The sequence below is a fragment of the Helianthus annuus genome, chromosome 13 (assembly GCF_002127325.2).
Source record: "Helianthus annuus cultivar XRQ/B chromosome 13, HanXRQr2.0-SUNRISE, whole genome shotgun sequence".
Taxonomy (NCBI): domain Eukaryota; kingdom Viridiplantae; phylum Streptophyta; class Magnoliopsida; order Asterales; family Asteraceae; genus Helianthus; species Helianthus annuus.
In genome coordinates, this window is record NC_035445.2 from 70,784,642 (window position 1) to 70,798,467 (window position 13,826).

At 41.0% G+C, this 13,826-nt stretch overlaps 1 protein-coding gene across 1 annotated transcript; it reads right to left on the reverse strand.

The window, feature by feature from the left end:
• Nucleotides 1-10,983: 10,983 nt before the first annotated feature.
• LOC110902796 lies at nt 10,984-12,094 on the reverse strand. Its single transcript, XM_022149191.2, has 3 exons — nt 11,978-12,094; nt 11,600-11,720; nt 10,984-11,400 (listed from the first exon to the last, which is right to left on the reverse strand). Exons 1-3 carry the CDS (start codon nt 12,020-12,022, stop codon nt 11,099-11,101), a joined length of 468 nt encoding a protein of 155 aa, XP_022004883.2. The 5' UTR covers nt 12,023-12,094; the 3' UTR covers nt 10,984-11,098.
• Between the last annotated feature and the right edge of the window lie 1,732 nt (nt 12,095-13,826).

Consider the following 13,826-nt stretch of genomic DNA (forward strand, 5'->3'; position numbering starts at 1 on the left):
GTTCAACTCTCTGTAGTCAATGCACATGCGGAAACTACCGTCCTTCTTCTTGACAAACAAAACTGGAGCTCCCCAAGGCGAGAAGCTCGGTCGGATAAATCCCTTGTCTAACAACTCTTGAAGTTGTGTCGACAGTTCCTGCATTTCAGACGGAGCAAGTCTATAAGGTGCCTTAGCCACAGGCGCGGCGCCTGGAACTAAGTCAATGCGGAACTCCACTTGCCTTTGAGGCGGCAAGCCAGGCAAATCTTCTGGGAAGACTTCTGGGTACTCCCTCACGACAGGGATGTCTTCGATCTTCGGTTCTTCAGCTTCCTTATCTACAATGTGTGCCAGAAAAGCAACACATCCTTTCTGCAAACACTTTCTTGCCTTCAAGCAGCTGATAATCCTCAACGGCGTCTCACGCTTCTCTCCGTGAACCACAATGGTCTCACCATCTTTAGTCGGTATACGAACGACCTTTTCATGACAAACTATCTCGGTCTTGTTACTCGATAACCAATCCATCCCTACTACCACGTCGAAGCTTCCCAACTGGACTGGTAGTAGATCTAGAGCGTACTCGCGCTCTCCCAATTCGATTACGCAACCTCGAATCACCTCATTAGCTTCTACTAACTTCCCATTCGCTAATTCGATCGAGTACGGAGTATCTAACTTACTAGCGGCTAAACCAAGCATGTTCTTAAATTCTAACGACACGAAGCTATAATCGGCGCCAGTATCAAATAAAACGGATGCATAGCGTTGGTTTACAGGGAACGTACCAGTGACAACATTGGGATCCTGGCGCGCTTCCCTTGCTTCTATGTTGAAAACCCTTCCGTGGGCTTGGTTCAACTCCGGGCAATTCCTTTTGTAATGCCCAAGATCACCACAATTGAAACATCCGGGCCTCTGCCCGTTTCCACCATCGTTTCCAGCTTGATTGTTTCTCTGATTACGATTCATGGCGCCCGCTTGGTTTGCATTATTGACCCGATTCCCATCACCTCCATTGTTTCCTTGTGGGCGGTTCCCAGTACCACCACGGTTATTTCTATTCCCAAATCCTCCTTGGCCTCCCCGGCCAGCGCTAGCCCAACAAGAATCCTTCGAATGGCCAGTCTTTCCACAAGCTTCACATACTTTTAGCCCGCAACGACCGGAGTGATGTCTTTGGCATGAGTTACACTTGGGATGTGTACCCATATATCCCTTACCTTTCCTCCTACTACCAGCTGTATCCTGTGCTGGTGCGTTTTGCTCTCCTTTCTTAACCACCACCCCGGTGCCCTGCTTGAAGTTTGAAAACTTCCGCTTGTTCCCTCCTGATGACTCCACATGAGTCTCCTTCTTCTTAGGCTCAACTTCATCAAACTTGTTCAAACGAATCGCCTCCTCTGTAAGAGCCACGCTCAAATCAATGGCTTCAGTGATAGTCGCAGGTTTGGAGGAGGTCACCATGCTTTTGATTTGAGGAGCTAGTCCCCAAATGAAACGTTCAATTCTCTTGAACTCAGGAGTGACCATGTAGGGTACCACATGCGACAAGTCGTGGAATCTTTGAACATACTCTGCTATCTTTGGGCCTTCCATTTTCAAATGCCAGAACTCGGTCTCCAATCTCTGGATTTCAGCGCGGGAACAGTACTTTTTGCGCATGAGTTCCTTCAGTTCGGTCCAGGTCAGCGCGTAGGCTGCAACTTCGCCAAGTGTCTGTACTTGCAAGTTCCACCAGGATAGGGCTCCATCCAAAAATAGCCCAGAGATATAGGTGACTTGCTGATCCGGTGCGCATTTGCTCATGCGAAGAACTGATTCTGTTTTCTCAGCCCAACGGACAAAAGCGACAGCACCTCCTGTGCAATCAAAGTTTACGGGCTTGCAGTCCAAGAACTGTTTGTAGGTGCACCCATGAGGTGGATTGTTATTGTTGCCAGTGTTGCCAGAGTTGCTTCCACTCATTCCTCCTTGAGAGGCAGCATATTGAGCAATGGCAGCAGCAATGACTTGCTGTAGTTCTTCCTGAGTCGTAGGCATCTGCTGTTGTTGACGTCTTGGCGGCATCTTCTAAAGATGTGTTTACGTCGGTCAGGCCATAATATAACGTACGTATAATAATAGTAATAACACATAACATCTCATGTTATCAATATATCACAAATATGGATCACACAACATCCCATGTCATAAAAATATACACACAACATCCCATGTCATAATAATGTAAACAAGCAATCAAGCGAATCAAATATGATGAGAATACTGCGATTGCTATATATCGAGACCACAGAATAAGTGTATCAGTACATCACTGTGTCATACAATCATCAATCAACTAGGGGCTACATCACCCCTGTCCAAAAACTATATCAAGTTAGTGTCAAATACAACAAGTATGTGTCAACAAAAGTCAGGATCATCATGTAGTCTCCAAAAATGCTGTGCAACCAAGAGCAATCGCGGTCCTCTCACCAACGTTTACACAAGCAGTACTGATGAGCTCTATACAGATGGTGGTGGAGGAGGGGGAAGGTAAGTGTAAAGCAAGCGACGTAACTGGAGCCAGTCCTCCTCCATAGCTTGCTGAGTACGGATAACAGAAGCAACCTGCTGCTCTAGTGTAAAGAGGCGAGCAGCATAATCTGGGGGTAATGATCGACAAGGCTGAAGAGGAGAGTGTGTCTGACCATGGCATGAACATGGTGGCAGCTGAGCTCTCTCAAGCTCCTGGAGACGCTGCGTGTGTGACTCGTGCTGAAAAACGAAGGACATCAAAACATCCTCTATAGTGTGTCCCACATGGAACGGATGGTAAGGGTCAGTAGGTGGCATGACTGGTGGTGTCGACCAAAGCAAAGGCTCACTGGTGGGGTCAAACGGTGCCACATGAAATGGTGAAGTAGACAGTGTAACAGGTGGGAACTGTGGCAGGACAGAAACAGATGTCGGCACATGCCCAAATGGATGGGCCGACGAACCCTCTCCAGGTCTCGCTGGAGGTACAAACTGAGGAACCTGAAAAGTGAAATCAACATGTCGTGTAACAGGGATCTGAGGGGGCAAAGGTGGAACATCCTCATCAGCAGGTATCCAACCGTGCTGTGCATGCTCATCCGGTGGATCCATGTGGTCTGCAAACAGTGCGTGCTCAGGCTCAAGTGGAACGGGATCAAATGGGGGAGCAACAACAGGATCAACTGGTGCAATGTGATCAACAGGATAGTCAACAGGTATATCAGCAACAAGAGGTGGATCAACATGATCGGCAGCAATGACCTGATCACCCTCTAACAAGGGAACATCCACAGGGAGATCACCAATAGGCGGGTCAGCTAGAACAGGCTCAACAGGGATGCCAGCATGTACGGGGTCATGCTCAAGCATAGGGTCTAGAGCAGCTGCCTGCTCAGGAGCCAAGGCAGGCTCAGGGTCATCAAAAGCCATCTCGAAATCAAACTCGGGATCAATAGGATCAACTGGATCAGCGGGATCCTCCATGGGCTGGTCCATCGGGATAAACTCAATATCATGATCCGGGTCGAATCCCGGAGGAAAGATAGGATCAGAATCCTCTATGTCATCATGGTCAAATGCAAAGCTGGGAATAGGTGCGGCAGAGGATGCCTTGTCAGGATCCGAATCGTGTGCAAAGTGCTGTGCGCTCACCTCGTGAGAAGGTGCGGATGCCACAGACTCAAAGGAGTCTGGGACCAGTGAATGTGCGGGTGAGTCCTCGGCAGGAGCATCAGCGATCATTAGAAGATCGCCAGCAGGAAGTAGGGCTGCATCCGGGATCTCATCCTCGATAGGCTCATCCTCAAACAGATCGATATCGCCGTCAGCCTCGGCGTCAAGAAGTAAGTCATATGCTGGATAAACGACTAAAGGTATAGGAGCCGGAATCACTACTAGAGGTAGGTACTCAGCAGGAGGGCCATCTGCAGGCTCATCAGCACCCTCGGGTAGTGCGAAGGGCTGGAAATCGTCATCGTCAGTGCTGGTGTAGTCAGACGTATGCACCTCGTGCTCCGAGGATGGGAGGTCATCAGATACTACAGGTAGGGGTCCAGTGGTGTCCGAGTCGCCAGTACCGGCGGAGTCCATGAGTCTGTAATCATAAACACAAATATGCACAAATAATCAGCCATACAATCAAGTAATCACATAAGTTACCAAGTAAGATATCACATAATCCTCCTAGTCCCACTAGCTTCCCAGCCTCCCAGACTGCTCTTCCTAGTCCCACTAGCCAATTCTCCCAGCCTCCCAGACTGCTCTTCCTAGTCCCACTAGCCAATTCTCCCAACCTCCTAGACTGACTCCCTAGTCCCACTAGCCAATTCTCCCAGCCTCCCAGACTGACTCCCTAGTCCCACTAGACAACTACCTCGATCTATTAGATCGAGCCTCGGCCTCCCAGACCGAGCCTCAGCCTCCCAGACCGAGCCTCAGCCTCCCAGACTGAGCCTAAAAATAATAAATAAAATGCGCTCAACATTTGTTTATAAAAAGGTTTTGGATCTGGACTTAAGTGGTATGTAGTAAAAATGTTTTCGTGAGAGCCCTAGTGATCATAGTCTAGACTAGAGAAGGAATCCTAGTTCGCTATGATCAGAGCTCTGATACCAAGCTGTCACACCCTGGCTTTGCGGAAGCGTGGTTAATTTGGTGTGACTTCTTAATACCATAGCTTAATCATAACAAAGCTATATGAATTAAAACATGCAAGAATCATCCATTAAGTTTTAAAAACCAAATACAGTATCATTGTTTTAAAACGGGATCACGCCCTAACAACCATAACCTTGTTCAACAAACATTACAACTTAAACATAACATAACACAGTTTAAGGACCGTGACTTGTCCAGGAAAGAGTCACATTCCCTAAACCCCGGATGACCTTGGAAACTAGTGCAGCGGGAAAACGTGCCATACCGTGCCAGATCTTTTAATTCCCTGAAATACATGTAAGTTGAAAAATCAACAATAATGTTGAGCGAGTTCATGTGTAAGTGAGTAAATAAACCTTTGCATTTATCAAAAATCCTGGTATGTAGCAAATAAGGAAAAAGAGATCACCAATGGTTTGCAAGGCCATTGATATGTGTGAAGTGCAAGTAGGAAGACTCAAACCTAGCGGATTTTGCGTTGGGCACAAAGTCACCCCGAGGTCCGTTATGCTGGGCCTGGGGCTGGGCTCGCTACACCCAGATAGATCTACCGCTACTGTCCCTCGGTCCTACAATGAGGATTAATGGCCTCAAGTTGCGCCTACCCACTCACATGATCTAAGAAATAACCCTCCTTACGCTAACCATACCATGTGTAAAAGTACTCGTAATCATAGTAACATGTATTTCACCCCCGCAGTTTAGAAAACTGAAAACAGTTAAGAGAAAAGGGGGACATGAACTCACAGTCAGTGCGTCTCTACCAAGTACTCCGAATGTCAGCTGTGCGACGACCTACATGTACTAATTCTATTAGACGGATGGCCGTGCCTTAGCTTTATAGTTTAGGTTTTTGGGAAATAGTTAGACAACTATTTCGTGTTTATATTTTGCATGTACTTGGTAGTTAATCTCCTTCCCAAGGATGGGGGATTTAATACATGTGCGTTCAATTTATAATATTAAGTCTCACTTAATATATTTTCATTTCTAATTCCAAATATAAATATTTTTCTCAAAAATATTATATTTCCGTTTCACATAATTTTTCCCCAAAAATAATACGTTGATAAAATATTCGTTCATAATCATTTCTGTATAATGTGTAAGTTACGTTTTAGTAATCGTGTGGTAATAATAATTACCGTTGTAACTTATATGTTTATTGTGAAAGCGTTTGTATTATTTTGGATTCGTCAACGTTTGTAAATATTATTTTTTACTCTAAAAATAATATTTGTGTATTTTCACAAAATAATCATAAACAGTGTGGTGAAAATATATTTACCGAATAAATATTTATCACGTTTAGTTTTGTGAAAATCCCACCTCCGAATATTTGTAAATAAAGTCATGGCGAAATATATTTTGAAAACATATCAAAAATAATTCTAACACTTGTAAATAATTCTAAGTGTTATGTTTTTAGAAAAATTTCGCCAGAGTTTCCCCTGTAACTGGAGGTGGCCACGCTTTCAAGCGTATCATTTTCTTTTACAAAATCATTTCAACAACTTCTTGATTCAATCAAACAATTTCCGACACATCAAACTAGTCGACAAGTATGTAAATCGCATGATCACATGAACTTGTAGTTTTTCCGAAAACTATAGTGTAGATCCCGTTATATTTTGTGGATCTTTGTATAAAATAGTTTAATCTCGTAAAAACCTCGTTTTTAGAATAAATCCATCTTTACAACTTCCCGTCATCTTTTACAAAGATCGTTATTTTGTCGAAACTTTTCATTTCACAAGTGTTTATACACTTGTGGTTTGTAAAAATCATGCTTGTTAGTGTGTTATCCGACTTTTAGAAAACATGATTTTCTCGACACTTGGTCCTTTGAAAATACCACTTGCAGATACATAGATCCGCTAGTTTTAAACACTATTTTACAAGTAAAAATACTTTTACACAAGTTCATGTTTCTCGTGTGGTAGAGTTTCACCCTTTAACCCTTGTACCGTCCGAAACAAGCTTATGTCAAGATCCATGATCTTAACCAAACCGGGTTAAATGGTGATCCGAGCTACCACAACGTAGATCGGGCTTAAATATTCACAACTTTCAAATACTACAACTTTTACACAACTATTATGCTTTTAACCAACAAGATTCATGTTTTTAGTAGACTTTAAAGCTTCAAAATGCAAGTTTCCGAGTTTTAACCGTTACAAATCTTATTAACCACCTTAGATTAGTTCGAGTATGAGTTTTAAGTGTTATACCTCTAGCTCGGGGCTAGGGAAGAATCTATGCGAAGATGAGGTGGATAAAAGCAAAGCGGAGAGGTCCTTTGTCTTCCGTTTGCTCCAAGACTCCTAATGCGTGACCCTTGAAGCTTGTATAACCTTGGAATGAGAGGATGGAACTCGAAAATGGATGTAGAAGGGGAGGGGGTTCGGCCGAGAGTTGTGGGGAGCAAGAGGGAGTGAGTTTGTGGTGAAGTGTGGAATGTAAGATCATGTGTGTAAGTGTTGTTTCTTATAGACACAAATCAAGATCATGGTCCAAAGGTCCTAGTGTTCTCTTGATAGGAGATACTATGGAATATAAAATTCAAAAATGGTACAAGATTAGTCCCATGGTAACCGAATCGGCCCAAGGGGGGGGGGGGGTAAGCTAGTTCGATCTCAACTAGATGTTAAGTATTAGTTAGGTTAAACCAAGTTAGATTTAGGGGTTAACTTGGTTAGTGGTGTGTTGTGCTTTAATGCGGGTGTTAGAGTGTTCAGGGACCCTAACTGGCTCAGAAAAAGACCAATAATATTACTGTCAATATTTTTATGTCCCGGGTAAAGTCCGGTTGTTCGGTTGGATAGTAATCCGTTAAAGTGCTTAAATAAGCTTTTAAGTGTCGTAAATAACATTTTTAGTGACACAACTTATTTCCCAAAGTGTCAGGAATATTTTCCTCATGTTTTGGCACTTTATTAGTTAGCCAGAAGCTGATATGTTAATAAAAGTGCTGTGTTTGGTGCTTAGAGTACGTTTTAGGCACATCCAGTCATTATATCTTATTCCTAGAGACGCAGTTCTACAACCCTTGTATCCCTACACTCACTATGGGTGTAGTAAAATATTTTTGGCTCATACAGGCCTTAGAGGCAGTGTCTGCCTGATGCTGGCTTTATCAGCATGTTCAATAGGTTATCCGTTCATGGTGCTACTGTGCTTTTGTGCATCATGTTTGTCACTAGAGTACAACATATAAATAATGTAGTGACGGAAATCAAAGTATGATGCAGATATGTACAAGTATCAAGTTCATCAGTAATTTCAGTTAAGCACAGTAATTAAGCAGCAATTAATTATCAATTAAATCGTACGGATACCTGGTTTAGTGAGGGTTGTCACATGATCAACAAAAACCATAACATTTTATCCCAAAATCGAAGCTAGGGTTATGAACGGAGTTTGTAACTTACCATACAGTTGAACGACACTTTCAGTGTCAAGATTATCCCTGACATACCAGCCTTCTTCATCCTGCGACATCGGAATTCTGATCGTCAGTGTTCAATGTCTAAAACCCTAGTAATGAAAGCTGAGGGATGATGAATGTGAAACAAGTGAAAGGAATGGGGCAGATGTGGTTATAAATAAAGGGGAAAGACAACTGGCAGGTGAAATTACATTTCTACCCTCATGTGCCCTGCACATGACTTAATTTAACTGAAAAATATAACCGAATTTGCCATAAAGGACGTAACGTGCAACATTTCCAAACATAAAGGAGAAAACTCATCAATTTTAAAGGTAAATGACAGCGCCTTAAATTTGGGAAAACATAAAGAACAAAACTTGTAATTTACTCTTATTCCTAAATTAATGAAAAGAACGCCATGTGGCATTAAATGTATTCTTTTATTAATATTAGATTTTATTTATAGAATAGCGTCTATGTAAATTTTTAGGTTTCGAAGACAAATGTGAAATTCAATCCTAAATCGGTGAACAGATACACACAACCGTTGTTTCATTTGGTATACGAATCCCACCACTGCAAGAGGTACACAAACCGGTTATACCAGTTAATTTGACTTTACCTAGTTATTTTTCGTTTAATAACCGTTTTTTTTTGCCTTTTTAAAATTTTTCGGTTAACCGGTTAAAAAACCAGTTCTTATACTAATATTTATAATTGGTTACTTACCGGTGGTTAAAATCAACCACTAACCGATTAATATAATACCGGTTAATAACCAGTTTTTTTGCCCACCTCTAACTATCGCTCATGTATGCTAAGCCGAAGATTCATCTTCCTATAAGGCTATTGGGTGTAGTCATGACCCTCATGACCATCATGATCCTTCACATCAGTGCCATCTCAACCACCTCTAATCCATCATCCAAAACCACTACCCTAAGGGTGTGGTTATAACCCAAACCACTATCCCCTCATTTATTTTAATTTATTTGTGTCTATAGGAAAAGGAAATCTTGGAAAATGAAAAGAGGACCGTGGTTACCGTGGTTTAATCCACGCTCACCATGGTGGATCATGCAAAGGGGCGGTGCAGCCTTACATTCGTGGTCCTACGTGGCGAATCATGTCCCAAAACCACGTATCAAACATTTGTAAAGAAGAGTGATGAGAACTGATTTGTCCGAAATTTAGGGCCATGATAATCCAAACACGAGTTATAAGTTGAAGGAAGCACGTAGATTACCAATGATGGCTTCAATTTAGGGTTTTTAAGTATAAAGGTAGAATGATTATACATTATAATGATTTGAAGTATAAAGGTAGAATGGTTATATTACAATATATATTTTTAAACATTTTTTAGTAATAAGAATCAAATAATTTACAATTTAACAATAGAGCGAATTTCAAAGATTGTTCTTTATCTTTATACCCATTTTCAGGCGTTGTCCTTTATGTTCAAAATTGACGCGTTTTGTCCTTTATGTTTACATATTATACACGTTTTATCATTTAGGCCTAACCCAGCTAGTTTTTTCAGTTAAATTTGGTCATGTGTTTTGCACATGAGGGCATTTTTGTCAATTCAAAGGTAAGTTCAATGGCATATTTACAGCTCAAAGCTTCTGCAACCTTTGAATTGACAAAAATGCCCTCATGTGCAAAGCACATGACCAAATTTAACTGAAAAAACTAACTGGGTTAGGCCTAAAGGACAACACGTGTATGATATGAAAACATAAAGGACAAAACTCGTCAATTTTAAACATAAATGACAGCGCCTGAAAATGAGTATAAAGATAAAGGACAATCCTTGAAATTCACTCTTAACAATAAGGTAAGGATCAAATCTATAAATCATACCATAGGAAACATGAACTCCTCCTTGGCAAAGTTTAACACAATATTCTATGCTAAAAATCAATCACAATAATATAGAGTCAACATTTAAGCTATTTAATTCTATATTTATCACTTTTTTCTCCTACTATAGGACTTGAAAATCCAACCCTCATGAACATGGCTGAAACTTTTAAGGGGCGGGAGTGGGCGGCCGACCCCCTCCTCCCCCCTGAAATTTTTGCTTAGTAATGGAGAGTATGTAGTTTTTGTATAGAATTTTTTAGATATATATGTTTTCGACCCCCGATTTTATAGAATTTTTTAGATCCGGTGACTTCCACCCCCGGTGAGAAATCTCAAACTTTATCACTACTCATGAAAGAGGACATCCTATCTCCACACCTTGAATCCTTGATACCCTAGGCTAAAAACACTTTTAAATATACAATTAAGAGTTAAATACCATTTTAGTCCCTGTGGTTTGGGCCATTTTGCCAGTTTAGTCCAAAGGTTTCATTTTTCACTTGTGGGTCCAAAAAGGTTTCACCGTTACCATTTTAGTCCACTGAGTTAACTTCATCCATTATTTCTGTTAATTAGAAGGTCGATTCTGTTATTTTATATGACCGAGTTGCCCTTCTAGTTAACATAATTACATATAAAATGACCGAATCGCCCTTCTCGTTAATGGAAATAATGGATAAAGTTAACCCAGTGGACTAAAATGGCAACGATGAAACCTTTTTGGACCCACAGGTGAAAAAATGAAACCTTTGGACTAAACTTGCAAAATGGCCAAAACCTTAGGGACTAAAATGGCATTTAACTCTAAATTAATTAAATAGGTTTATGTTTCTTTGACTAACTCTAGCAACACTACTTTCATTGTAAATTAACAATATAATATTATGTCAAACACAACCATGCTTTTAACAACAAATACCACTTGGTGACCTGTTTTTTTTTACAAGTTTTCATACAAAGTACCCTTAATAAACAAAACAAAAAACCTCAGTAGATTAAAATTGTTAAAAAGTACAAAAAAAATATAAAATTAAGAAACCAAAATTAATCATCATGATATTAAAGCTTAGACTAATAACAAAAAAAGACAGATTATTATTCAAAAACTATTTAATTTGTACAGCACTCACACAACTAGCTTTAGCAACAATATGTTAATAATATGACCAAGGCTAATATAGTAGAAACCCATTGGGGAAGACCAGTAGAGTTATGCTCGCCCTTGTTCGGACCATGATGGTTTTTAGTTGGTGTTCGGTGAGCACTTGCGCCTGCGTATATAGGGATCACAACTCCCGGGTTTCCTCCACCTCCACCCTCACCACCACCACCACCATGACTGCCGCTAGCACCATGAGCACCACCATGAGCTGCAGCAACTCCTCCATGTCTAACAACTGGCTTCACTCCATTTTTGTGCACCACAACCTCTTCCCTTTTGTCTAAAAAATTATACTTAGAATGATATGTATATAACATAATAACAAATATCATATCTATTGAATTAATTTTGTATATAACATAACAATAAATATCATATCTATTGAATTAATTAATGTTTTGTTATGTATATAACATAATAACAAATATCATATCTATTGAATTAAGGTTTTGTTTACAAAAAAGGAAAGGATAACATACCAACAAAATGAATAGTTTTCTTAGGATTTGAAGTTGATGCATGAAGATGTTGAAGACATATTGAAAACATCATTAGTAACACAATCTTTGTCCTCTTCATTTTCTTCATAGTCATGTGATCCTGTTTGATGCTTTTTGGTTAATAAAATATGTATATTATAGCTTGGCATATAAGCAAAAGTTTATTCTTTCCTTTTTAACTTTAATAATATGTTTGGGGTAACCATTGATCAATCGAGTCCAGATAAATAGCCACACAGATATGAAATATTCTCAAGGAACCAGAAAGACACGAATGACGTATCTAGTCAGAGCATCAAGTTTAACTTTGAAAAAAATGAACAAAGATAGTGTAAATAGAATAAAAATCTATTATACCTTAGTATATTTTGTAATAAAGAAGTTTCTTGAACAAAATTTCATCAAAAAGTCTCCTGATTAAGTTGATTGTGTGCTTAAGACCGGTGGGGATGGGGTGTGGGTTTTGGGGTCGAAGGGGGGGGGGGGGGGGGTCTAACGTCGGCTACACCACCCCGGCTCGGCGTTGGGCTTGGCGTTGCCCGTTTGGCGTGGATATTCTGCCCGGCGCCGGGGGGGGGGGGGTTGATGTGGCGGGCTGTGGTTGGCTGGTTCAAAGCAGTGGCGAAGCTTGACGTTTTCGACCGGGGGGGGGGGGAGGGTCGAAAACGTATATACCAAAAAAATTCTATAGAACCGGGGGGTCGAAAACATATATACCCAAAAATTTCTATACAAAAACTACATATATAACACTACTGAGCGAAAAGTTCGGGGGGTCTGGCGCTCCTCTCGGCCCCTCAAAGCTGCGCCAATGCTTCAAAGTAGCCGTTGGGTTTGAGTATTAGCTTGTGGATCCCACATGGCTGGCAACGCCCAACTAAGCGACTGTTGGGAAACAAGCGGTCTCAGGATCCCCAACAACCCCCCTCCCCCCCCCCCCCAAAGCTAACAATAGAGAAATATAATTGAACACAAGAATATACGTGGAAACTCCAAAACCGGAGAAAAACCACGGGCCTCCAGAGAGAAACATCCACTATGCGACAAATTTTTACAATCACATAAACTAATCTCTCAAGCCTCCCCCCACCCAATTACAACCACACTCTCCAAAGCGTTACTAAAACCTTTCTACACTCTAAGACAAGAGAACTAGAAAAGAAAGAAAGAACCAAACACTTCAAGTGTATTTTGGTTGGGGCACATTGAAACCAAAGCCTTGGACTTCTTTTATAGGCTTGGAGTCCTCCCAAGCTTTCATCCTTGCACCAATGTGGGATGGGAACATTTTTCATATAGCAAAAACTCAACAAATCTCCACCTTGGATATATGAAAAAAACAACCACATTAAAGGAACACCGTCTTCAACCGATGATCATACTCCACCATAAAAGAGTATCTCTGCTTAGAATAGACCATTCTAAGAATTTCTTTTGGGCACATGTTGAAAAACATGCTGAAAATTTATGGTGCAATTTCCCCGCTTGGCATACTTGGAAGTTCATCAGCCATCAACATCAATTTTTCACCACACATCTTGCATCTATGCCAACCCGATGCCCATGTGTGAACCCGCTAACAAAATTGCATCCCTTTTCATGGTATCACGGGCATACCATAGAGATGACATAACTTCAAAAGAAATCATCACCGCCAACAACGACGGAGACATTGCTAGCTGACCTGGAGCTGCTTGTCGAATCTGCTCCACCTGGACAATTTCTCTTGACATGCCCAGACTGTCCACACTTCCAGCATACAGGAATCTTCTGTGAGTGCTTCTTCTTCCCGTTCCCGCATATTAAAACCATTCCTTCTGACGAAGTATGACCTCTACTACCCAGTCTTTTCTCTTCAGACAATAGCTTCTCAGTAACATCCGCATACTTCAGGGTCTCTTTCCCATACATCAAAATGGGCTTCATATGCTCATAGGAAGATGTCAAAGATAATATAAGCCTCAGTGCTTTATCCTCATCGTCAACCTCCACTCCGATAGTCTCCAGTTCTCACACGATATTATTAAGAACACTTAGATGATCTGAAATTTTTGTATCTCCATCCATACGAAGGGTATGAAACTGTTCCTTGAGATATAACCGATTTGAGATGCCTTTGCCTTGATACAACTGCTCAAGCTTCTCCTACAAATCTTTTGCAGTTGATATCCCATGCACATTTGCAAGAACATTCTTTGCTAGACAC

Excerpts from the sequence above, each read along its gene's own strand:
- LOC110902796 (XM_022149191.2), bottom strand. The coding sequence starts at position 12,022 with ATGAAATTTTGTTCAAGAAACTTCTTTATTACAAAATATACTAAG. Across the intron at positions 11,721-11,977 it reads TTATTACAAAATATACTAAG|GATCACATGACTATGAAGAA; the intron begins GTATAATAGATT and ends AGCATCAAACAG. Across the intron at positions 11,401-11,599 it reads GAAAACTATTCATTTTGTTG|ACAAAAGGGAAGAGGTTGTG; the intron begins GTATGTTATCCT and ends ATAATTTTTTAG.